This window comes from Loxodonta africana, chromosome 1 (genome assembly GCF_030014295.1).
Source record: "Loxodonta africana isolate mLoxAfr1 chromosome 1, mLoxAfr1.hap2, whole genome shotgun sequence".
Taxonomy (NCBI): Eukaryota; Metazoa; Chordata; class Mammalia; order Proboscidea; family Elephantidae; genus Loxodonta; species Loxodonta africana.
This window is the reverse complement of record NC_087342.1, coordinates 61385724-61411852: the sequence shown is the minus strand read 5'-3', so window position 1 is coordinate 61411852 and position 26129 is coordinate 61385724. Positions and strand designations below refer to the sequence as shown.

At 41.3% G+C, this 26129-nt stretch overlaps 1 protein-coding gene across 4 annotated transcripts in view; it reads left to right on the top strand.

Annotated features, from left to right (window-relative positions):
- KIF13A (kinesin family member 13A) overlaps positions 1-26129 on the top strand; it is a 225854-nt gene that overhangs the window by 182081 nt on the left and 17644 nt on the right. For 2 of the 4 annotated variants that reach the window (XM_064281123.1, XM_064281105.1), the window contains exons 21-34: positions 2395-2556; positions 3264-3437; positions 5724-5875; positions 7667-7799; positions 7982-8128; positions 11176-11214; positions 13217-13316; positions 14701-14827; positions 16946-17001; positions 19013-19137; positions 19396-19572; positions 20434-20526; positions 20682-20834; positions 22815-22892. In XM_064281123.1, the coding sequence (XP_064137193.1) occupies positions 2395-2556; positions 3264-3437; positions 5724-5875; positions 7667-7799; positions 7982-8128; positions 11176-11214; positions 13217-13316; positions 14701-14827; positions 16946-17001; positions 19013-19137; positions 19396-19572; positions 20434-20526; positions 20682-20834; positions 22815-22892 (1716 nt within the window). The remainder of the gene's footprint in view (positions 1-2394; positions 2557-3263; positions 3438-5723; positions 5876-7666; positions 7800-7981; positions 8129-11175; positions 11215-13216; positions 13317-14700; positions 14828-16945; positions 17002-19012; positions 19138-19395; positions 19573-20433; positions 20527-20681; positions 20835-22814; positions 22893-26129) is intronic. The other 2 variants (XM_064281127.1, XM_064281114.1) reach the window with 1 other exon arrangement.

Sequence of the window (26129 nt, the reverse complement as noted above, 5' to 3'; positions counted from 1 at the left end):
GGTGACTAGAGTTGCTCTCTCCCAGGTGTAAAAATGGCATGGGGGTGGCATCACCTCTAACTTCATGAGGTAGGAGGAGAATCAGGATCAACACCCCAAGGCTGATTCTTATGAGGCAGAGGTCAGACATGCATCCCCTCTGCACCATCTTTACCAGTACTGAGACCAACCGTCCTCCCATGGCATGCTCTCCTTATCTACTGGGTTCAGTAATTCATTGCAGTGGCCACATAGCACTCACAGACAATACTTAGGAGTTTATTAGGGAAGTAACGGGTTACAGTGCAGGATCAGGAACACTCAGGATACAGGTCTTCTATCAGGACAGCCTCTTCTCAGCTGTGCCTGCATGCATGCCTCTCTGGCCCTTTGGCCCCTGCCTTGCTCGGGCAAGTGTTACACAGCTCTTTTAGCTCCGCTGATAAGTGGCCAGAAGCACCGCACACCACCAGTAAGCCCTGGCTCAAAGGCACTCAGCTCTAGCTCTGTGGGTTGGCAAACCTAGCTCCACCAAGTTCCCAGAGGCACCCTACTCTGCCAGCAGGCGTCCTGCCCAAAGGCACTCAGCTTTCTCACTTGTGGGCCAGGTAGCCCACTGTGCTGTCTCCTGCCCATGTCTCCTGCTGCTATTTCTCTGCTACTGCGTTTCACCATCTTCAGTGTTACAGCTTTCTCTCAGTCTCCTAGTTCCAGGAGTTTCTCAGTGCAGGGATACCAGGTCCAAAGGACATGCTTCACTCTTGGTTCTTCTTTCTTAGTGGTGGTGAGATCCTCTCCTCTCACCCCTGGGATGGCTCATTTTAAGCCTACAGGAATGGCAGGACTAACCAGTCCCTTTGGTGGGCAACAGTTACTTTATTTGCACAGTCCCACCCAGTCACTTGGGTGGGAGTTAAAAGACCATGGCGAGAAAGGCTACACAAAAATGATCCATCGCACCACATCAGGTTAAAAATAGGCATACCGCATGTGGCAAAGAATCCAATGGTTGAGACCTTAGTTCCTGAGTTCTTGAGCTGGGGTCCATGGTGTGCTTTGGGTGTTTCATGAATCTCCCTGAAATTATATTTAAAGTGTATTAGATTCTCAAAAAGCACCCCAAAAAGCTAAAGAATCACTGTCTTCTAGTTGATTATCTTTTACTTTTTTCTTCTTCTTCTTCTTTTTCTCTTACTGCTTCTCCCGTATTTGTCTAATTGGTCAAATATCATCAACTAATTTCTCTCAGGTCCTTGGTGCCAGTGCTAATTGCTATGTGGAAGTTGGATCTGAGCTACCTTTAAGAAAATATGGTTATTTATTCCAATATGACAGCAACACTGGGAGAACCCTGAGTCATCTTCACAACCTGCAGTCTTGTTCATCCTTAAACTGTCATGAAAGATAGCTCAGCCAATCTAAGCACTCAGGGAATGCGAATTTCAGCATAGCCCCCATAATTTAGTTCACATCTGTGCATCCAGCTTTAATAGGGACACTACTAACGTGGAACATATCAGAGAACCACCAGGAGAGTGAAGACATTTAAAGCCTGCTGAGTATAAAAAACAGTTTTAAAAAGAACTGTTTGCTCATACCTTTGTTACTTGGCATATGCTGGTCCTCCCAGAATAGGTCTGGTGTCACTGCCTCATGAAGCCGTTCTTCATCCTGCTCCCAGCTCCAGTCTGAGTTACATAGCTGCTCTCTACTCCCAAGAGAATAGAAGCTTCATGAGGCCAGCAGCCCTGTCTGCTTGCGTAACTGCTGTAAACACAGCACTTAGCATAATTCCTGGCACAGAGTAGCTTCTCAGTAAATATTTGTTGAGCGGGCAAGTGTATCCCATAACAGCCTGCACATATCTCTGTTATGGCAACTACTCTCCACTGGTGTTTTTTTTTGTTCTCTATGTTTCCCATTTGCTTGTGCATTTCCTGTCAACAGAGCCTGTATCTTTATGTTAGTGTTTTAAACACTTACTTTTAAATACTTAGTTCCAGTTAAGTATTTCGTATTGAGGATGGATGTTCAAGAAGCATTTGATCAAATGAATAAATGAATGACTCTGCAAACAAACACAGAAGATAGATGACTCCAGGGAGAATATCATAGCTGCCTTTAAGCTGTTCCAGGGCTGTCATGTGGATGAGGGATAAGACCAGGGATGCTTCCTAAAGGCAGGTTTCAGGGAGGCAAATTTGGCTCCAAGTAAGGCAGAGTGATTGCAAGGACCAGTGTGGAATGGCCTGGCCCTGGGAGGAGGGAGCCTCCTGTTGCTGAAGATGACTGGGCAGTAGCTTCAGAGCGGCTCCCCAGAGATATTGTAGGCTGTGCTTCTGTCTCCGGTCTGTGTTGGACCAGGTTGTGCATGGGGCGTCTTTGAACTCCAGATGCTCTCTTGCCTTGACCTAGGTTGCAGGGCGTCTCCACGTGGAAGTGATGCGCGTGACAGGAGCTGTTCCGGAGCGCGTGGTGGAGGATGACTCCTCGGAGAACTCTAGTGAAAGTGGGAGCCTCGAAGTCGTAGACAGCACTGGGGAAATCATTCACCGAGTCAAAAAACTGACATGCCGGGTGAGAGCATGGTCATGGGGAGGCTCATGTAAATGTCCTGTTTAGATACATGGTGGACGGTCCTTTTCCAAAAGAATGGAGCACTTTCTGATGGCACTTGCGTAAAATTTCAAAGCATATTACATATTTATTTGGCATGTAAGAAGCATGTGTTGCTTAGTTAATTAAAGGGGAATATATGTTGCTTAGTTGCTGTCCGTGGGTGGTGCAAATGGTTGACATGCCTGGCTGCTAACTGAAAGGTTGGCGGTTCTAGTCCACCCAGAGATGCCTTGAAAGAAAGGCCTAGTGATGTGCTTCCGGAAAATGAGTCATTGAAAATGTATGAAACACAGTTCTACTCTGACACACACACAGGGTTGCCATGAGTCAGAATCAGCTGCAGCTAGTTTTATGTTGCTCAGTTAATTATGTTCTTTTTAGAAAAGTTTACATTTATATCAGAAACTCGGTCAATAAGAACATTTTAGGGCAATGTGTACATTTGTTGTCACGTTTATATACTGTAGTTACAGCACCGATCTACAGATTTAATTGTAGATCTAACCCTTAATGAAGTGGTGCCAGTTATTTACAGATGTCAGATGGATGCTGATTGTTACATTGCCTACCCTTAAATTTGAGGTCATCAAAATAAGAAAAAAATGTTAGTTTTATTCATTTATTTTTTTTTTATGGGAGTCACCCTTGCATTTTTCTCTCTTCAGGTGAAAATTAAAGAGGCATCTGGGCTGCCCTTGAACCTCTCCAATTTTGTCTTCTGTCAATACACATTCTGGGACCAATGTGAGTCTACAGTGGCTGCACCCGTGGTGGACCCAGAAGTCCCTTCTCCACCATCCAAGGATGCCCAGTACACAGTGACTTTCTCTCACTGTAAGGTACAGATGACGCTGCAAAATGAGCCACGTGGAGGCAGCCGGGTTAGGTGCAGTTCAAAGACCTACCTGTAACTTAAAATTTTTCCCTAAGGATTTTCTTAAATTAATATTTTATTGCTTTTTTTTTTAAAACCTCAAAATGTGTTTCTGTTCTGTAAGTACAGAATGTACTTACAAATTTAAATTTGGAAATATTTAAAATAAAATCTGAAAAACACCTCTACTCAGAATCTTATTCCCCAGAGGTGTAACCACCAAGGGCAGTTTGCTATGTATTTTAAGAAACTAAATTAAAGTTTTCATAAACTGTTAAACTGCTCTACAGCTTTTATATGTGTATGGTAAACATATGTACACACATAAACGGGCATACATATATTTATAGCCATGTGTGCCTAACTTCTTAAACATTTTTTATAACAGTGGTATCACATTATACATTCTGCAGATTTGTATCCTATTATTTTAATATATGTGAACATAGTAGCATGTAAGTTGATATAGATGCTTCTCTTTTTGGCGGGGGGTTAGGGAGAAATGCAGCATAGTATTCTGTTGTATCCTATGAATTTTAAAAACATACATAAGATGAGCAAAGTGAATTTTTGGTGAATGTTGGATGAGTCTCCTTTGAGAGGTCACTTGATCTTCCTTGCTTTTGTGCGGGGCTGCCAACGACTCATTTCTGAAAGGCAGGCTCAATCCACTACATGGTTTTGTTTTTCCTTGGAAAGCACTGAGCAGATACTCAAGACCCAAATTGTGTCCATTCTCTCTGGTTCTCCACTTAGCAAAGAGATCTGCCTCATCTCAATTTCACTCATGTAAAGATGCCAGGTCTTTTTTTCTTGCAACAAATCAATCATTAGCCCACATTTCTTTATCTTTATTTACCAAGTCTATTTCTCAAAATCTTTTTTTGACCATTTTTTTGATTGTGCTTTAAGTGAAAGTTTATGTATCAAGTCAGTCTCTCATATAAAAACTTATACACGCCTCGCTATGTACTCCTAGCTGCACTCCCGCTAATGAAACAGCACAGTTCTCCTCTCCACCCTGTATTCCCGTGTCCATTCAACCAGCTCCTGTCCCCCTTTGCCTTCTCATCTCGCCTCCAGACAGGAGCTGCCCACATAGTCTCATGTGTCTACTTGAGCCAAGAAACTCACTCCTCACCAGTATCATTTTCTGTCTTACAGTCCAGTCCAATCCCTGTCTGAAGAGTTCGCTTTGGGAATGGTTCCAGTCTTGGGCTAACATGAGGGTCTGGGGACCATGACCTCTGGGGTCCCTCCAGTCTCATGCAGACCATTAAGTCTGAATTATTGACCATTTTTATTGCTCTCTGAATATTGTTTATATATTCCCCGTCTTTCTTTCGAATCCTCAAAGCTGCTTATTTAGAAGGGTGAAATCTAACTTTTTAAATACATCCTAGTTAGCCACTGTTTTTGTAAGAACTAGTCCCAAAGCCACTGGATTCACTGTGTGACCTTGAGGAGCTACACATACTCACTGGGTCTCTCTTTTTTTCATCTCTGAAATGTGTAGATTGTACTAGTTGATTCTTAAATTTTCTTTTCTTCTAAAATTCTGGCTCTGTCTCCAAATGAAATAAATAAGAGAGTGTGTGTGAGGTTAAACAGTATAGCTCAGCTGTTCCCAGAAATTAAAGAGAAGTTTTCCCCTGCAATTCCATAGAGGCCATTGGAAGGAAAATTGGCTTGATTCCTTGCCCACTGTGTTTTTCTGGGTGATTTGCACCTACTTCTTCAGTATTCATTTCCTCACAGTTATCTGTTTGCATTTTAGAATAAGGAATTGGGGTGGAAGAATTTAAGAGCAGAGAGATACAAAGATAATTGTTTAGAATTTAATTCTGTTGGAAGGAATAATCAGAAGTTCCTATCTTGATGTTCTGAATCAATCCACACCAGCTGGAAGTCAGAGTGGCATTGTGGAACTAAGAAAGAATGAGGAGTAAGGGAACATGGCTGTAACTCATCTCTGTAACTAACAAGCAGTAAGGCTTTGGACAAGTCGCTTTCTTCAGTTCCTTCATTTATAAAAGAATGAGGTTTAATTAAATTGTCTCATAATTTCTCTTCTAGATTTAATATTCTGTGGCTCCTTGTACTTTTCTGTAAAACTTCAGAGGTGGTTATGGTTGGGTCAGGTTAAAGTACTCCAACCTGAATCTACATACAGTTGAAAGATAAAAAGGAAATCTCACAGGCTCATCTGTACGTAACTCTTTTGGCTATTTCCTTCTTCCCCTTTTCCCAGGACTTTGTGGTGAACGTAACAGAAGAATTCCTGGAGTTCATTTCAGATGGAGCATTGGCAATTGAAGTATGGGGGCACCGGTGTACCGGAAATGGTAGCTCCATCTGGGAAGTCGATTCCCTTCATGCTAAGACGAGGACACTGCATGACAGGTATGTACTTGGCTGTGAACTTCAGACACAGGGCCAGCACTAGCCCTTGGACAGTGAATAAGAATACAGGCTGTGTACTCTGGGTCTGCTGCTGTTACTTAGAGGAAGCTTAACTTCTCTGAGCCTGTTTCCTCCTTTATAAAACAAAGATAAAAGGAACTACCATGCACCAAGGAAATTCAATGGAGAAAGAATAATCTTTTCAACAAATGGGACTGAAACAACTGTATATCTACATGGGGGAAAAAAATCAACCTTGACCCTTACCTCAGAGCATACACAAAAATTAATTTGAGATGCATTATAACCTCAAATGTAAAAGTTGAAACTATAAAGCTTCTAGAAGAAAACGGGACGATCTTCACAACTTGAGGATTGTCTTAGGCTAGGTTCTCTATAAAAGTAAAACCAGTAAAGCGTGTAAATGTGTATATATAGAGAGAGAGGTATATATCAAGGAGATGGTTCACATAGTTGTAGAGGCTGGAACATCCCAAGTCTATGGCTTAGGATAGAGGCTTCTCCTGATTCACGTAGCCTCAGGAGCTGGTGAACCCAAGATCAGCAGGTCAGACAGCAGGGCTTTTGTTTACAGCCTTCAGAGATTGACGAATCCCAAAATTGGCAGTCAAGACGGCAGGTAAGCTCCTAGCTCAAGTCCCAAGAACCAGCGGTCAGATGAATATGAGCCAGCTGCAGGATCCAGAGCGAGCAAAAACCCACGAGCCTTACCAGGAAGCCTACTTATAGTCAGTATAGGCCACACCCCCAAGGAAACTCCTTTTCAACTGTTCGGCTACTCACAGCAGATCCCATCATGGAGATGATCACATTATATCAAATCTCATCATGGAAGTGATCATATCATCATACGACTGCCCAACCACTGAGAGTCATGGCCCAGCCAAGTTGACACGCAACCTTAACGATCACAAAGGTAGTCACAAAACCTCAGAGAGGGTACAGAAAGCGCTAACTGTGGAAGAAGAGATTGATAAGTTGGACTTAATCAAAATTAAAAGCTTGTGCTCATCAAAAAAATTTCAAAAAAAAATCACACCTTTCTGAAAATGAATAAGCAAGCCATAGTCTGGGAGAAGACAGGCAGTTTCTCATAAGGTAGACCGTTCACCTATTCTGTAACCCAGCAGTCCCATTTCTGGGAGCTTACCCAAGAGAAAGGAAAACATAAGTTCACAAACAGATTTGTACACAAATGTTCATGGCAACTTTGTTCATAGTACTCTCAAATTGCAAGCAACAGGAGAATGGATAAACAGGTTGTAGAATAGTCATCCAATAGAATTCTACTCAGCAATTAAAAACAAGAGAACTATCTGTACCCACTCGGATGAATCTCAAAAACATTATGCTGAAGGAAAGAAGTGAGACACAAAAGAGGACATACTGCCTGATTCCACTTATGTAAAGTTCTAGAACGGAGAAAATTACTCTATGCATTTAAATGGCTGCTGCAGGGGTGTGAGGAGATTGTATGGGACGGGGCATGAGGAAACTTCCTGAAGTCATGGCAGTGTGGGTTACGCTGTGTATGCCTTTGTGAAAACTCATCCGACCGCATACTAATGATCTGGCAATCTCACTGAATGAAGCTCCGCCTCAATAAAATAAATGCACAGAAAAAACTTACACCATAGGGCTGTTCTGAGAGCTCATTAAGAAAAAGAATCTTGGTGAGTAAATGCTCAGTGAATGGTGGCTTTTTTACTATTAGTACCAGTAATTTTCCTGGGTGATGACATGGTTGTGTGTTGGGTTGTGGTTTTGCAGGTGGAACGAAGTAACTCGCAGGATAGAAATGTGGATCTCCATATTAGAACTGAATGAGTTGGGGGAATACACTGCTGTGGAACTTCATCAGGCAAAAGATGTCAACACGGGAGGCATCTTTCAACTAAGACAGGTACTACGTATGTTTTTTATTTGTTTGGTTTTATGTTTTTTCTCTGTCCCACTCCTATACACAGTTTCTGGGCATCTTCTAATTATTTGCCTCTTTCTTCCTTAATTCTTTCTATTTCTTTATTTCCATCTCCCCTTTTCACCCCCTGGCACCCACTCCCCACCTCACCTCCACTTCTGCAGGGTCATTCCCGTAGAGTGCAAGTAACAGTGAAGCCTGTACAGCATTCAGGGACATTGCCTCTTATGGTTGAAGCCATCTTGTCAGTATCCATTGGCTGCGTAACGGCCAGGTCTACCAAACTCCAAAGAGGGCTGGACAGTTACCAGGTAAGACAAACAGATTAAAAAGAGTGTTTAACAAAGATTGGTTGATACAGCATTAAATCAGGTAATGAGCTATGATGGGAACCTATTTGGGAATATAACAGATCTCCGTGCCTTAACCATATATCTGCCCCCAGTTCACATTTCCATCTGTGACTTTTCTTCTAGATTTAAAATTCTTTATTTGCTTAGAGTTTAATAATAATAATAGTTTTATTTATAAACACACACGGACTAATGCTACAGTACTCACTTACTCTGGGCAGGGTTCATTTTATATCTGGCCCAAATTATGTTGGATATTTGGCATCATGGCCTGGCCAAATACACTTTTATCACTATCATAATATTGCCCCATACGCTGGCATAATTAGCAGCTCTTTGAAATCTCTATTTTTTTTTAATCAAAAATTGATTTCATGATCATTTTTGTTCATTGAATCTCCATGCATTAAATCTTAAAAGTTCTCATTAAAAAAAAAAAAGATACAGTAGAACCTCTAAGAATTGGTCTTCATGTTATCAGTCAGGACTCCTCAGAACTCCCTGAGCATAAACTGTGAGATGTGGCACTTGTCCCCCAGTGGTCTAGAGGAGTGCATATACTTCACAAAGCCCTCAGTTTACTACCAGACATGAACTAGGGTCTGGGGAGAATCAGACCAGCACATCCTGGCTCCCCCCCTGCAGTATGTGATAGGGAACGCTTCCTCCTCTTTAAAGAATCCTGATGAGGAGAAAACTTTTCTCCTTTGGGTTCTCTGTGGAGTCTGGGCATCAGCCCAGCTAGTCTTGAGCATGATTCATCTTCTATCTCAATTTCCTTTTGGCATTCAGGCAAAGCTTTTTAAAAAAAGCTTTTTAGGAAGGCTAAAAATCCCTATGCAGACTATTTGCCTCTAAGGCAGGCATAGCTGGATCAGATCTTGCCTTCCCGGCCTCAGGCCAAGGACCCCTCTGGCTTTCAGAGCCTGGGGGAACAGATGAATAAGATTCCAAGGACAGGGGCTGTTCTGTTTGTGGAGAGATTTCATCCGCCAAACTTTTCCTTGTGTGTGCTGCCTGTGAAGTAGGACATTGGATTGTATGTGTTCTCATCCCAGATCAGTCACTCCCTTGGTGGTCATCTTCTGGGGTGGCTGCAGATAGAAAGGTAGGAAGAGCCCTAACTTGGAGTTAGGAGATGTGGGCTCTTCAGTCTAATTCAGCCTTACTAAATAGTTACCTTGACTGGGTCAATTATGCTTCAAGTTCATTTTCTCTTCTCTAAAATGATGAAGTGGCCTTCTTAATTCTCAGAGGTCCCTTTCGGCAATAAAACTGTATGGCTTAATAAGTCTCTGGTCACAGATTAAACAGTGAGTCTGTGTCCTAAACTGTGACCTACAGAATATGGATCACTGAATATGATCAGTATGGATACAGGATATGATCACTGAACTCCTGTTCGAGGAATAGGATAAGGATTTATTGATTAATTGCATTTTTTTTTAACAACTCCACCTGGAGTTAAAACTGATTATTGAAATTTGAGCTCTAAATTATTAACCTTTCTGCAGTGCTACAAACCCTTTAAAGAGCATAGTACAAGCCATACAGATCTAAACTGTAGCTATTTTAAGATTTTTTTTCCCCCTTTGCTGCCATGCTCAAGGTTATGTCCAGTAACTTCTTGTTGTTGTTGACATAGTACTTTAGAATAGCGCAGACCAACCCAGGATATGCTGATTTCACAGCAGTTTCACATCATGAAAGTTGATGCCAGTTTTCAGTTACTCTAAGTAGCTCTTTGTTGTAAATGATATGAGCATCTGTCCTTTTATCCTTACTGTGAGGCTCCATATTAATTCAGAATTAATATTAATATTAATATTTAGAAAAATGACTTCAGTATTAGACTTTCACTTAAGAAGTTAGTCATTTAAATGATAATGATCTATCACTTAATCAAACGAAAACAGAAAAACCCAAGTATATTTTGAAGCCTACACAGATAAGAGAGTAATTTTAACTATATTTTTGAAGCATTTAAAAGAAAAACAAAAACCAACAGTTTAATGTCTCTTCTCTAACTAGGCCACTCCACAAACTGCCTGTTTGAATATCAGCCCCTCCAGTAAGCACAGGAAAAGGAAAGGCGGCGGCAGGAGGCCCAGCACTCATTTTGAGTAGGGCCCATCTTCGTCTGGATGGGTCTCTACAGATGGGGGGTTCCTAAATCCTTGTGTCTAAGGAAAATAGTCTCAGCTAGAATTCTTTTTAGCAGGGTGATTTTCAGTTTTGCCCCCCCAAAAAAAAGTTTTTGCCAAAATTTTTATTTTAGGTAAATGGTATAAAATGAATTGGAATTGACTTGAGGGCAACTAACAGTAGCAACAAAAGTATAAAATGTTGCCATGGGTTCGAGACAGTTACAGTTTTCCCAGGGGTCTTGTCATGGTCGATAGTGGATACTGATAGATCCACATGGGCAAAATAATTCCCTGTGCTTTCATTGTGGTAGTAGGGTATGGAATCTTGCCCAGTGTAGCCTTAGGTTCCCTGTGGGCTTTGCTTGTGATGACCGAAGGGATTGGAGACCAGAGGCCTGGATTTTAGTCCTGACCCTGCCAGTATCCAGGTGTCCTTGGGTTAATCCATTTCATCTTTCCAGGCCTTTATTTCCTCATCGCTAAACTAAAGGTTCCCAAAAGAATCTCTAGATTTTTCTAGTCCTTTCTAGTTGTGCCATTTTGCGTTTCTAGGCCCTTCCCAGACCTCACTCGGTCAAATAGCCTACCCGTCAATACATGCCAACTATTTGCATAACAATGGAGTTCTTATTTTCAGGTGACCGCTCGCTTTATAAAAACCCTAAAATCTCTAAATAATTAGAGGCAACAGAATGAAATCCACTAAACTTTTTGAGATTCAATTAAGTGTTTTATTATGCTGATGTTGTGAGCTGTCCAGCATAGTGTGTGTGTGTGTTAAGCTATAGGATTATTTTCTTTGTGTGCTGTTTGAGAAACAAAAATGCATGTCCTTTGTGTTTATTTTTTTCCTCCCAGAGAGATGATGAGGATGGTGATGATATGGATAGTTATCAGGTATTACTGCTGCTGTCGATCCTGTGGCATGGGGCACAGCTACTGCTAATGGCCAGCGTTCGCAAAGCGGGGGGGGGCAAGGAGGAGGAAGGACAGGAGACTGAGAATGCAGTTTTTCCCTGGCTTTTGATTTGCTTTAAGCGTAATCAGGGCTACAGTGCTATTTCCACAGATTTCCTTGTCAGCTCAAAATTTATAACCAGATTCTGCATTTTTGCTATGCCATCTGAAATGACTAGCTTGTAAAGCCTTGCTAAAAAAGAGCATCATCACTGTATTCAAATCAGTAATCTTAAAAATCACACAGTTATCCACTCATAATCTTGGGCTAGGGTCTTGTCTTTCCTATGCTAAACTGCACTTTGCTGGTTCTATCCAAGAGACTGGCGTTGTTCTAATATGCCGCTTTACTTTACAAGACTTTCGCTGGGTGAGAATATTGAAGACATTTTATGCACATATTTTTTTGTTTTTGTTCTAGCCAGTTTTCTTCTGTCCTTAGGGATGAGCTTAGTTATCCATGACTTGTAGAATTCAAGTCTCAGCGTTTTCTTTTTGGAAATCTAGAAAATATGTGCAGATAAGAAGTTTTACCTCATGAAGACTCACTGACCTCATGTCATGGATTGGGGATAATAGTGGTCAGAGCAGCAAACCAAGATAATGTTTTCTGGGTTTGGCTTCCCAGTCTTTGCACTGATTCTTCACACAAGCTTTAAAAAGATGTTTTCCCTGTATGTAAACTGTGGTGCATTGTAGGGGAAGCCTCAGAAGTCCTCAAATAGCATGTGTCTATCTTAACGTAAGGTCCCTAGGTGGCACAAACTCTTTGCACCACCCCCCTTCAGTAGTACCATGGTAAAAAAGGCCTGGCAGTCTGTTTCCATTAAGATTAAAAAAACCATTGCTGTCAAGTTGGTTCCTGCTCATAGTGACCCTATAGGAGAGAGGAGAATTGTGCCATAGGGTTTCCAAAGCTGTAATCTTTACAGAAGCAGACTGTCACATCTTTCTCCCATGGAGCAGCTGGTAGGTTCCAACCACTAATCTTTTGGTTAGCAGCCAAGCACTTAACCACTGCACCACCGGTGCTCCTTTCCATTAAGATTACAGACAAGAAAACCCTATGGAGCAGTTCTGCCCTGTAACATGTGGGGTCGCCTTGAGTCTCGTGACTCAACAGCAACTAACAACAACAACAGTTGTTAATGTTAAGTCTTAAGGGTTAGACTGGGATTAGGCAAGTCAGCATTTTGAATAGGCTTGGTGGGTTTTCCTTCCCTCCTCATAAGAGAAAGAAAGCAAACAAAAACAAACAAAGGGAAGTTTTCATCATCCCCCGGGTTCTCAGTGACGCCATTTACTAATGTCCTGCGGGCTGTTTGTGTGCTTCCTGTCTCGTTCACAGCGAAGTCCAACAGATGCTTCTGGGATTTCTTAAAGCATGGCTGACTGCATGTGGGGTTGTCACATGGGAGGTTTCGGGTTAGCCTGATGGTAGTTATTGGAAGTGAAACCTTTGCAACAAGTTCGAAAGGGTCTCTGCCTACCTATTCTTGCATTTCAGATAATATGTGTTATCAGGCCACTGAACTGTGAACTATGTAATGGCTGTCTTGTTCCATCCCATTTGCTGTTCCATGGTTTGGGCTCTGTTCATGGTGTCCTGTTTGAAATCACAAATCCTTCCAATGAATAGCCTCGATTTAAATGCACACACAGTGTAAAAACCGTCCAGCAGCTGGTGTAGTTGGAGATGTCTTGCTTTTCAATATAATTATCCTTCTGGAGATCCAGGGGCTCTGATTTCTGAGTAATGGGATCCTTGATCAGCATGCAGTGTTGCTGGGACCTCTTTGCTTTCTCGCATATTAATCACACAGCTATATTCAATGGCCTTTCCTAATGAAAAGTTTCCTAATCAACTTAAATATCCTTAAAAAGTAAAAGAAATGGTTGTCTCTGCACTGTACAGCAAAATGTTTTTCCTCTCTGATGTCAGGAAGAAGATTTAAACTGTGTACGAGAGAGGTGGTCTGACGCACTCATTAAACGACGGGAATACTTAGATGAACAGATTAAAAAAGTCAGCAATAAAAAAGGTGTGTGATAGTTAATGTCACTAATCTGTACACGTGAAGATTGTTGAAATGGCAAATGTTTTCTTACGTATATAAAAAAAATTATATATATATATAATTTTTTTTTTTTTATAGTTACCACAAATTTAAAAAAAAAGAAAAGAAGGCATGTGGCGTTAAATTTTTTTTCTGCGAATAGCTTTTTCACTTTTACATAATAGTGCTGGGTTGTTTTCTTCCACTGTTAGACATAGTATCTTAGTTTTTTTGAATTTGTAAAAATTATACACGTGAGCGAATCTTATTGTAGAGTGTTGGTTTTCAAAAGTTCTGAACGTGAAAGTGATACAGTTTTCATTAAAACTGTGCTTTTACGGTGACATTAAATGTTAAATTTTGTTTTTAGGAACACAAATAAGATCAATACCTCAATACGATGTATTCTAGGGTCAGAACTTGGGACTGACAGCAGTTAAAGGGTCACTTCAGAAACCCCAGCATTGGTAGGTCACCACCCAGCTACTGTTTGGCCAGAGCCGTGAGCCCAGCTTCTTCAGGGCTGCCCCTTGCTGCACCACTGTCTGCCACCTAGCCCCAAGGATGACATTTGGCAACGCTGGCCACGGCTCTCTTAGATTCTAGAGTAGAACTGTGCTCGTAAAGTCCTTAGTTTCTCATCCTGACTTTACAGTTCACTTACTGTGATTGATTATGCACCAAAGGATGCATCATGAGTGTTAATCCATTTCCTGCAGAAGTCAGCAAAAATCCTCCCTCACTGAAACATCCTGGCTCAACATTCGTGGTGTCAGTTTGTGTCTGTGCTCAGCCTGCTAATGAAAACTCACTTTGACTACATATAGGTAGCCTCAGAATTGAATTATGGGTAAGAGGACTTTAGTGTATGTCAGTGAAATTCCTTCTGTAATGGAAGAAAAAAGGTTGATTCTAAGGAGCGGAATATATGGTGCATTTTAATCCCCCATCTTTATAAAATGGTATCTAGTTTTTTTATAAAGCAGAATCACTCCCATTATTTCATTTGGTTGTTCCAACAAGTGCATGAAGTAGATGTGACAGGTATCCCACTTTAACAGATTAGGAAACTAAGACTCATTTGTTGAATAACTTTGCCGGGTTATGGAACCAGTAAAATAACCCTTCTTCTGCTTCCTGTCCCATTGCTGTTTCTACTCTTCCCACCTTATGGCACATTAAGCTAGCATCTTAGCTTCCCGAGCTCATCTGCATACTCATTCTTGAACTTAGAAGTCTCAGATCCTGTTTGGGAACGCTGTGGATGTTTAAACCACTTGTGGTTACCACTGAGTAAGAATCTGTCCGTTTAAGTTTAGAAGGTGCACTTGCTCCCTTCTTGGCACTCACTCCTCATTTCGCTCTGCAGAGAAGACAGAGGATGACGTGGAGCGGGAAGCCCGGCTGGTGGAGCAGTGGGTGGGGCTGACTGAGGAGAGGAACGCTGTGCTGGTCCCAGCACCAGGCAGTGGCATCCCCGGCGCTCCCGCCGACTGGTGAGTCCCATTTTCCTTCCAGGCAGGCAGGGCAGGATGGTACAGAGTGTCAGTGGCAGAAGTTATACATGTGACTTTCCAGGATTATCACAACAAATGCTAGCCAACATGAGCTGCGCCAGAAAGGGCAACGTTCTAGCGCTCCCTCCCGCCTTCTTCCGCACTGCAGCCAACTTCCTGCCATTTACCTGGCTGGGAATCCAATACCATGCACTTCCTGCTCTGCAGAAGCAATTGGGACATTGTTCTCTCATCTGCAGAAATTCTTTCCTTTTGGCTTGAAAGAAGGATGTTTCAGAGTATATTTGAAGAGGGCAGAAAATATATCTTCTTATTTGCCCTAGTGCCTATCTAGTTTGGTGTCTAGTGTACCAGTAAGAAAGCACTTCAGCAATGCACAAATAATGATTGAATCAATCAAACGATCAATCCTATTATCTGCTCATGAGAAGTAGCATGGTATCAGAGTCTTTGGAGTCAAAGAGATCTGGATTTCATTTCCAGCTTCAGCTCTTAACTGTATTTCCTTAAGCAAGTTATTTAACTTATCTGATGCTTTGCTTCCGAATCTATTAATAAAAAAAAGAGTTACGTTTTTGGTACTGTTATGAGGATTAGAGATAATGTATATAAAATACCTTGTACTTAGTACCCATTCATTGAATACTAGTTGCTGCTGCTTCTTATTCTCATTCTGCTTATAAAACATCCTACATATTTAAGAGAAATCAGATTCCTTTTGTACACAGAATGTACAATGCCCAGCATCTCTTTTGGGGAGGCATAGAAATATTAGTGATGTTATATGTGTCTATAATGATAAAATGGAGGAGTCCCAGGGTGGTACAAACAGTTAAGTGCTCAGCTACTAACCAGAAGGTTGGTGGTTCAAATCCACCCAGAGATGCCTCATAAAAGAGGTCTGTTGATCTACTTTCCAAAAATCCCAGTCATTGGAAACCCTGATGATAAATGAAAGTATAGTTGATTTCATGGTCTGTCTTATAAAACTTAAAAATCAGAATTTGCAAGGATATAACTTGTCACCTGATATTTCTCACTGCAAATGCTCCTGTTGTGCCAGGTCCTATAGGTCATGTGGAATGCAGCTGCCAGCCAGTTACCCTGGACAGCCATCTCATCCCACTTCCGTTTTGTTCCTTTGTTCCTCAAGCTGTCCCTCTAGGCTAGTTCTCTTTACCCACATCTCTCTTATTTGAGGTGTTTTCAAACTTTAGCATGTCTGAGATCATCTTGAGTGTTTGTCAAATGTAGAGTCCTGGGTCGCAACCCTAGTTCTTCTCATGTGGAAGAGAAAGGATGGGGCCCAGAACTCCTGATTTTAAGAGGCCCCCCAGGTGCTTCTGATGCAGATGGGCCAGTTTTTGATAAGGCCTTACCTTGGTCTCTCCTGCACACACTCTTTCCTACTTTTACATCTTTCATTCTCTTCTCCTTTGATCTTCTTAAATATTGTCCCTTTCATTTGCTTCTTCTAGGCTCCAATCCTGTCCCCTGTCCCCACTCTTAACTTCTCTCTCCGTTTTTCCCATCAATAGAAATGATTTTAGAAAGGCTTCAGTTAATCTTTGTTTTAACTGGAAAGATAGGTAGTTGCCGTTGAGTTGACTCCAGCTCATAGTGACCTTAAGTACAACAGAATGAGACGTTGCATGGTCCTTTGTCATCCTCATGATCACCATCATGTCCAAGTCCATTGTTGTGGCTATTAAACCACTCCTTCCTCCCCAAGAGTCTCCCCCATCCATTCTGGTGCTCTGCTCCACCAAATACGATGTCCTTCTCTAGGGATTGATCCTTCTTGATGACATGTCCAGAGCAAGCAAGTTGGACAGTGTTCTGTTGTGATCCATAAGGTTTCCATTGGCTAATTCTCAATCTCCAAGCCTTTCTTCCTAGTCTTAGTTTATGTAAGTCACATAATTTCTATGATTTGTATTATCAAGGAGGTCAGGAAATGTGGAAGTAGTTCATTAATAGATCCTGTATCTCACAATGATACTGTCCTGCTGCCATGCCTGTGTGGTGTTTTATTAGTTCTTTAACAGAATGTAAAACACATATTTTATTATGATTAAATTTTGTTATTAAATTTAGGATCCCACCTCCTGGAATGGAAACCCACATACCAGTTCTTTTCCTTGATTTGAACGGTAAGTAGACACTTAAAGGCCTGGGGTGTAATCCCATTTTCATTAAGGTTTGTAATCTAGTCAGACTCACATCATTTTGATCTTTAAGTCACTTTTCTAATTACTCATATGCCATATTTAGATGACATTTTTATTCCAATCAACTATGTATAAGCGTAACATTTAGAATCATTGGAAGATAGACGTGGATATTTCATTAAAAAAAAAAGAGAGAGTACTTGGGGAGATCGAGAACTGCATACAAGAACATTAGAGCAGTTTTTCTCAAATATTAAAGGACCTAGAAGTTACCTGGAATGTAATCACCTCTCCCGCCGCCGGCGAGATTCTGAATCTTTAGCCTTGGTAGAGGCGGAGGAATCTACATTTATAACTGCGGACCAACCCTCCTGAAAATTCTGATGCCAGTGGCACCCTATGATACAAGAACACTACCTTAAGAGTTGTTTTCTAGTACAGCAATGAGATCGAACCTGGGTGAACCTATAACAGTGGTTTTCAATGTTTTTTATCAATAAAATCCTTTGTCAAAATGAACTCTTAAGTGGAACCCCATATGTAGAACATAAAAGCAGAGTTGCTGAGTTTGGAGGTAGGCAGGCTCCTAGCAGGCCCTTCTTCAGGACCCTAGGGCTCTTCAGAATACACCCTGAAAACCACTGTTCTAGACTGAAGACCAGTAATGGATGGATGGGAGATACAGGGAGGCTGGTTTTGGTCCCTCACATGAAGAATTGTTTTAAAGCATAGAAGTGAATTTGCAGACAGAGCAGGAGAAAAATGAAGGACAAAATTCAAACTCACAAAAAAAGACCAGATTTACTAATCTGACAGAGATTGGTGAAACCCTGAGAGTATGGCCCCCAGATACCCTTTTAACTTAATACTGAAGTCACTCCTGAGGTTCATCCTTCAGCCAAAGATTAGACAGGCCTATAAAACAAAAAATAATACACATAGCTTAACCACGTATACAAGACTAAATGGGTACATCAGCCCAGGGGCAAGGACGAGAAGACAGGAAGAGATAGGAAATCTGGACGAATTGAAATGGGGAGCCCAAGGTCAAGGAGAGGAGAGAGTTGAAACGTCGCGGGTTTGGCAACCAATATCACGAAACAGTAATCTATTAATTGTTTAATGAGAAACTGCTTTGCTCTGTAAACTTCTACCTAAAGCACAATTTGGAAAAAAAAAAAAAAAAGCAGATTTGCTTCTGTGGGGTCACCTCATAAGGTGGTGAGTTCCCCATTACTGGAGGTGTACAAGCAAAGGTTGATGACCACTTACAGAAATTTGTGAAGGGGAAGCCCACATTGGATAGGGCATTGGAATAAAATGATCTTCCTATTTCTCCCAAGTGCTTAGAACTTTGATTCTAAATTGGTAACTTAACTGCTGAAATCCCTAATTTAGTGTTAAGTTGTGTAAGTAACACAACAAACCTAACATTACCATTAGGTTATAGGAAAAATTGACACCAGAAATTTACAAAATTCTAAGGTGAGTTTATTTTGTGAAAATATTTGCTCCTAGGCCTACATATAGAATATATTCTGTCCATTTTATAGTAGACTCACAAAGGCACCTTTTTAGCTCCCACGGTAGTATCTGTAGGTCCCTAGGTAGTACAAACAGGTTGCACTTTGCTGCCAAACGCAAGGTTGGCGGTGTGAATCCACCTAGCGGCATCATGGAGGAAAAGCCTAGAGACCTGCTTCTGTAAGATTGCAGCCATTGAAAACCCTAGGGAGCAGAATTCTCCTTTGATGCACGTGGCGTCTCCGTGAGTCAGAATTGACGTAAGAGTTAACGGATTTGGTTTGTTTGTTTTTTAGTAGTATCTTGGAGTCTCTATTTCAATTGCAAGATAAGGAATGGAAGAAAGAAAGGAAAATGTGTTCTGTGTAAACTTCATCTGTAAAAAGCATATTTTAAAAATTTTTAATGTTTGCTTAAAACCTGACTCCCTCTCCCCCCCTCCTTTTTTCGGTGCCCTGGGTATGGTTAGCCGATGACCTCAGTGCCAATGAGCAGCTTGTCGGCCCTCATGCATCGGGTGTGAACTCCATCCTGCCCAAGGAGCACGGGAGCCAGTTTTTCTACCTGCCCATCATAAAGCATAGTGACGATGAGGTAAGGGAGCCTGCGGGTTCTCTTCCATGGCTTCAGGTTCATGGCTGTCTGCCCATTAAACTGTGGTGGTCTGCTTTGGTGATAGAGGAATGAGGACTTTAAAAAATAAACATGTATATTGGCATTCAAAAAAGGTGAGGAAAGAGACCTATTGGATTAATAAAGTTGAATTTCTTTTTTTCCTCTGGTTTGTGATGTGAAACAGCTACGCCTGAGTTGTTTTGTGTTTCCGTCCCTCCATCCTTGTGCCACTCCTAGGTTTCAGCCACAGCCTCTTGGGACTCCTCAGTACATGATTCCGTCCACTTGAATAGGGTCACACCCCAGAATGAAAGGATTTACCTCATCGTGAAGACCACAGTCCAGCTCAGCCACCCGGCTGCTATGGAGTTAGTCTTGCGAAAACGGATTGCAGCCAACATTTACAATAAACAGGTAGTTACAGGGCCTGAGTTTGCCGTGGTGTATGTGAGCTCGAAATTTTCTCCTTCTTGTCACCACAGAGCACTCTTCTGTGGGGCTAATGCAATGGGCGTGCAGGATGTTACCACGTTGGTCAAGTTATCATTTGATTCTCATTTACCCAAGGTAGCGGGTCATGAGGACAGCAGAGGGGAATGTCATCCACAAAAGGACTTTTCTAACTCCACTGATTGGAGACCCAAAATTCTAGGAGGCAGGAGAGCTATGATATTTCACTGCTCGAAAACTGGAAAAACTGGCACTGAGAGATTAAGTGTCAGATCCAGGGAGGATAGTGACAAAGCCAGGACGAAATGCGGGCTCCAAATAAGCCCTCACCTACTGTCTCTCCAAATCTCATCTCAACGGTGCTGTCAACAAAACTGATCCTCTCCAGTTTTCTTCTGACTGTCCCTTCATAGACTGATTGAACCCTGAAGAAATCAAAAGGGAGGCAGCCAATAGGAAAGGGACACCACCACCAAACACCTGAATATGCTAGAAATTCTGTAATCTAATCCCCAAATCAAATGATAGCTGGGCATTATTGTCACACAGGATTGGAGATTCTAATTTTTAGGTTCAGCTTTTTTTCTGTTTTGCTGAATAGTATGTATGTGTATCAAATGCATAAACCAAAAAACCCATTGCCATCGAGTCAACTCCAACTCATAGTGACCCTATAGGACAGAGTAGAACTGTCCCATGGGGCTTCCAAGGAGCGGCTGGTGGATTCAAACTGCCATCCTGTTGGTTAGCGACCTAGCTCTTAACCACTGTGTCAAATACTAAATTTTTTACCTAACTCTTAATACTGCTTTCCTTTTCTATCAGAGTTTCACCCAGAGTTTGAAGAGGAGAATATCATTGAAAAATATATTTTATTCCTGTGGTGTCACCTATGAAATAGTATCCAATATACCAAAGGTAAAATATATACTACTTTAAAAAGTATCGATATGTAAATAATGGAGAAGATGTTAACTCTAAATTCTCAAAACCTTAAAATCATTTTCTCACCAAAATTTTGATGAAAATAATGCTCAAGTGAGAGTACTCTAATTGCCTTCCTGTCCCTTTAGGCAACAGAGGAGATAGAGGACCGGGAAACGTTGGCTCTCATGGCAGCAAGGAGTGAAAACGAAGGCACGTCGGATGGGGAGACCTACATTGAGAAGTACACACGTGGTGTGCTGCAGGTGGAAAACATTCTGAGTCTCGAACGGCTCCGCCAGGCAAGTAACTGGGATGTCTGGACTGGAAGATGATAGATTACCAGTCCCCAGCCCTATACAGACAAAGAGAAATTTACTTATCAAACTCCTTCTCTCTAAATCTACCAGAAAAGAAACACCCGAGTAGCTATCTTTTTAGAGAAGTGACTCGGACAAAACAGTAGCAAAAGTATTAAGAGCAGCAAAACTTCATTGAATACTGCCTATTTGCCAAGCACTGTGCCCTGGGTATTTTAGATATATTTATTTCATTTAATCTTCAAAATAACCTTATAGGGTAAGGACTTTGGGAACCCCCATGTTCAAATGAGAAAATAGAGACCAAGAGAAGTTGGCTAACTTGCCCTAGATTACATAGCTAGTAAGTGGTACAAAGCCAGGATGCAGACCCAGACAGCTTGACTCTACAGAGACCATGTGCTTAACCACGGACAATTACTGCCTCCCTAATTTTTGAACCCAGGCTAACTTTTGAGGTGGCAGCAGGACATTCAAGAGAAAATCATCCACTAGGCCGTGGAAGTAGCTATAAGACAGAAGAGGCACTACTTTGTAAGAGCAATGGCAGTAAATTTATGGAAGCACATGTTGATCAACAAGAAGGGCCAAGATTAGAGTCTGTCAGAAAAATCTTCCTTTAGCAAAAGTCCCACCTAAAGTTGCCACATGAGTAAACCACCCATTGCCATTGAGCTGATTCCGACTCATAGCAAACCTACAGGGCAGAGTAGAACTGCCCCACAGGGTTTCCACAGAGTGCCTGGTGGCTTCGAACTGCCGACCTTTTGGTTAGCAGCCTTAGCACTTAACCACTGTGCCACCAGAGTTTCTGAGTAAACCATAGCCTTCCTAAAAGTTTATGGTAGTTTTGCAAGTAAGATGGCTATGTAGTTAGAGGTATTCTTCATTTTCTCTGCCCTCCTATATGAAAAACTCACAGCATAAATATCTTTGTTTCAGCAGTTTTCCTGATTTTATCTATGAAAAAAAAAAAAAAAACCCTTTTGGTGTATTGTGAAGCGAAACAACAAGTGGATGCCCAGTGTATAAAGACCAAAGTTTATTAGAAAGTACCAGAGGCCGGAGTGGGTGGAGTGGGGAGGGGACTCATTGCTTAGGGCACCCTGAGCTTCTGTTAAGGGTGATGGAAAAATGTGGGAACGGATGAGGGTGATGGTCAAACAACATGATAAACATAATTAATGTCACTGAGCTGTACATGTGAAGATTGTTGAAATAAAAAATGTTTTGTTTCATATATATTTACCACAATTAAAAACAAAAAAAAAGTACTATGGATATTAGGTGTGTGGTCAAATTACCAAAAAAAAAAAAAATTGAGCACAATTATCACTTCCCACCAGAAAGTGATCCTTAATACCTACTCAGACCTTGACTGACCTAACCAAATTAAGTTTTCCTTTCTTAGTCTTCTCATGGTACCATGTTTATCTCTACCATTAGCACTTACCAAAGGGTATTGAAATATCACACTGTAAAGCTCCCTTAAAAGCAAAGACAATGTCTTCTTAACCCCTCTTCTCCTATCACAGTGCCTGACACATAGCAAGTACTCAATAAGTATTTTTTCACTAAAAAAAGAAAACAAAGCAAAACCCCAAGAAGTAAATACAGTGATTTTATTTTCTAAATACAGATGCATGCGTGTGTATGATTGAAGTGATTTTTTTTTTTTTAAGTTTTTACTGTGGTGAAATACATATAACAAAACATTTCAGCAATTTTTGCATGTACAGTTTGTCCTGTTATACATCAGGTTGCTATGAGTTGGAGGCGACTTGACAGCATGTAACAACAACAACAATTCAGTGCCATTAACCACATTCCCCATGTTGTGCAGTAGTCACCAGTATTGAAGTAATTTTTAATTTCTGTATTTTCTACACACAAAAAAGATTACTTTTGGAATCAGAGGGAAAAAATAAGAAATGTTATTTTCAAACTATTACGTATTTGCAGGCCGTCACTGTAAAAGAAGCACTTTCCACCAAAGCCCGGCATATGCGGAGGAGCCTTAGTACACCAAATGTTCATAACGTAAGTTACATCCTCCATGGATCTGCTTCTTACGTGATGTATCTCAGAATTCAGAGTGGAGGACATGAGGGGACATGAGGTTGGGGTTTACAAGGTGGGAGTAGACCATATGGTGCTGGTATAGAGCTCCCAAAGTGCCAAACCCACTCATCTGCAGCAGGGTAGCACACCAGAGGACATAGTCACATGTAACATGGCCTTTCCTTTAATGGAATCTTACTATTCCTGTGAAAATGGCATGAAGGTGGCATCTGACCTCCTCTAACTTCACAAGGCGGAAAGAGAATCAAGATCAACAGCCCAAGGCTGACTCCTATGAGGTGGGAGTTAGACATGTCTCCTCTCTACACCATCTTTACCAGTTCTGACACCCACCATCCCTCCCATGGCACTCTCTACTTCTCTGCTGGATTGGATAATTCATTGCAGTGGCCACACAGAACTCACCGATAATACTCACGATTATGGGGTTTATTAGGGAAGTGACAGGCTTCGGTTCAGGTTCAGGAACACTTAGGATATAGTTCGTCCACCAGGACGGCCTCTTCCCATCTGTGCCCACAGGCATGCTTCTCTTTGGCCCCTCGATCTTTGCCCTGCTCAGGTAAGTATTACAAAGCTCTTTTAGCTCTGCTGATAAGTAGCCAGAGGCACCCCACTCCTCCAATAAGCCTCAACCTGAGGGTGCTCAGCTCTAGTTCCATGGGTCAGCAAACCTAGCTCCACGTAGCACCCAGAGACACCCTATACCACTAGCAAGCCTTCTGTTCAATGGCACTCAGCTTTCTTGCTCCATGGGCTGGGAAGCCCACTGTGCTATCTCCTACCTGTCTCTCCTGCTGCCGTTTTTCTGCCACTGCTTCTCACCGTCTTCAGTGTTACAGCTCTCTCTCTCTCCCTCTCTCAGTCTTCTGGTTCCAGGAGCTTCTCAGTGCAGGGATCCCAGGTCCAAAGGACGTGCTCTGCTCCTAGCTCTTCTTTCTTGGCAGTGGTGAGATCCTGTCCTCCTGCCTCTTAGGTGGCTCATTTTAAACCTAGCAGGATGGCAAAATTGACCAATTCCCCTTGGTGGGCCACAATTAGTTTATTTCTATAATCCCACTCAGTCATTGTGTCTAAGTCACAAAGACCATGGTTAGACAGGCCATATTAAGTAATTCATTGCACCGCAAATCCCTATTCATAAAGTAAGGACCCTGGGTAGCGCAGACTGTACTCAACTACTAAAATCTGGCAGTTCGAATACGCCCAGCAGTACCTCAGAAAAAAAAGCCTGGCGATCTGCTTCTGCAAGGTCACAGCCAAGAAAACTGTATGGAGTAGTTCTACTCTGCGCACATGGGGTTACCTGAGTCACAATTGACTTGACGGCAACCAACAACAACAACAACATTCACAAAGTTATCTTCTGGAAAGAAGTTTCTTGAGACATAAAGACAAATAGAGCTTGAGATGGGAGGGAGGAAGAGTTTAGGGAGTAGTCCGTTATCATTTCTCTTCTGCCAGATTCCTCTTTGAACTTCGTAGGTTGAAGGAGTATCCTGGCTGCCAGAGAGCCCCTGGGTGCTGCTTTTGAGTCAGTATAAATGTCCCATTTTAGCTTCTGTGACAGGGTTTATTGTGAGGCCCATCAGTGTGACAGGAAGCCAAGCACCTCCTTGTGGATGCCACCCTGGTTCCTAGTCTTGCCTTTGACCATTTTGATTATCTTCCTCAACTGATTTATCTAGAAAAGGTAATTAGCAGAAGCTGCTTCTAGCTGAGCGGGACACTGTCATGGGAAGAAAGGACAGATGAGTGTGTGGACCACTTCAAAGTAGTCTGTTTCATAGAAGCAGTAGAACAAAAGTAAGGAGCTCTCCAAGATAGTATTATTGGCCTTCCCGACCTCTAGAATTGCCAGAAAATGATTTAAAACCTGTAACAGTTACAAAAATTGCCTTGCAGTAGCCCACAAAGCAAATGCATATAATCAATAGCATATAGGACATATCTTCTGACCACAGTGCAGTTATTAGAGATGGGTAATAAGAGACCCATACAGTTGGGAGTTGGAAAACAAACTTCTAATTAGCTCAGCATATCAAAGAAGAGGTCATACGGTGGAAATAATTAGAATAATGAAAAGGGTACGCACATCAATACTTGTGGGGTGCAGTTAAAGTGGTACTTGGAGAGTTGTCATTAGCCTTAAATTCTCTTATTATTCCATTTACACAGCAGAATACTAGACAGTAGAGAGAATAGAAGCTTAAAAGCTAGTATTAGGAAATGTACAGCTCTTAACTAGAAAGAAGAGGACTGAAAAATAATGAGCTAAGCATTTAGCTTAAGAAATAAAGACCACCTATGATGTATTCTAGCAAAAAAAAAAAAAAAATTTTGAACCTGTATGCAAGCCTCTACATCTAACACAGAGAAAAGTGTTAGAGCACACTATAGGGACTCAATTAGCAAAATTCAGACTGTAGGAAACTTCATAGAACAAATAACCTAGTTTGTTGGTTTTCTTTTTTTTAATTAAATTTCAAGGGAAAAGAGAAAAGAAGAAAATCGTAGATTAAAGAAAATATCAACCAATTGCAATGTATGAGTTTTTTTGATCCTGTTGCAAATAAATTAACTGTAAAAAAGTTTATGAGACACCTGGAGACATTGAAACACTGACTGGGTATTAGATACTATTTAGGAAATCACTTAATTTTTAAGATGCAATAATGGCATTGTGATTAAGGTTTTAAAAAGAGTTCCTTAACTTTTAGAGTTACATAGTGAAATCTTTATGGATAAAAATGTTTAAAGTTAGAAAAAGAAAATCAGAATAAGTTCAAACAAGGAAGGAAATCATAAATACTGGAGCAGAAGTCTAATCAATTCAAAGGAAGAAGGAAACACTAAAGATTAGGACAGAGATGCATGAAACACTTGAGAGGGTCACCAAAGCTGGAAAGCAGATTTTTTTGAAAAGGCTGGTAAAATGGACTGATCTCTAGTTAAGATTGATTTGAGGAAGAAAAGAAAACATGAAAGAAGATGAAATATTATGAAATTTGAGAATAAGAAGGAGGATATTACTACAGATAGAGCAGAGGCTTAGACATCATAAGAGCAAACCATGAATAATATTACGCCAATAAATGCAAAAGCTTAAATGAAATTAAAATTACTTGCAAAAACTGAATCAAGAAGAAGTAGAAAAGCTGAATACAGCTGTAACCAAAAAGAAGGCCTCAACTC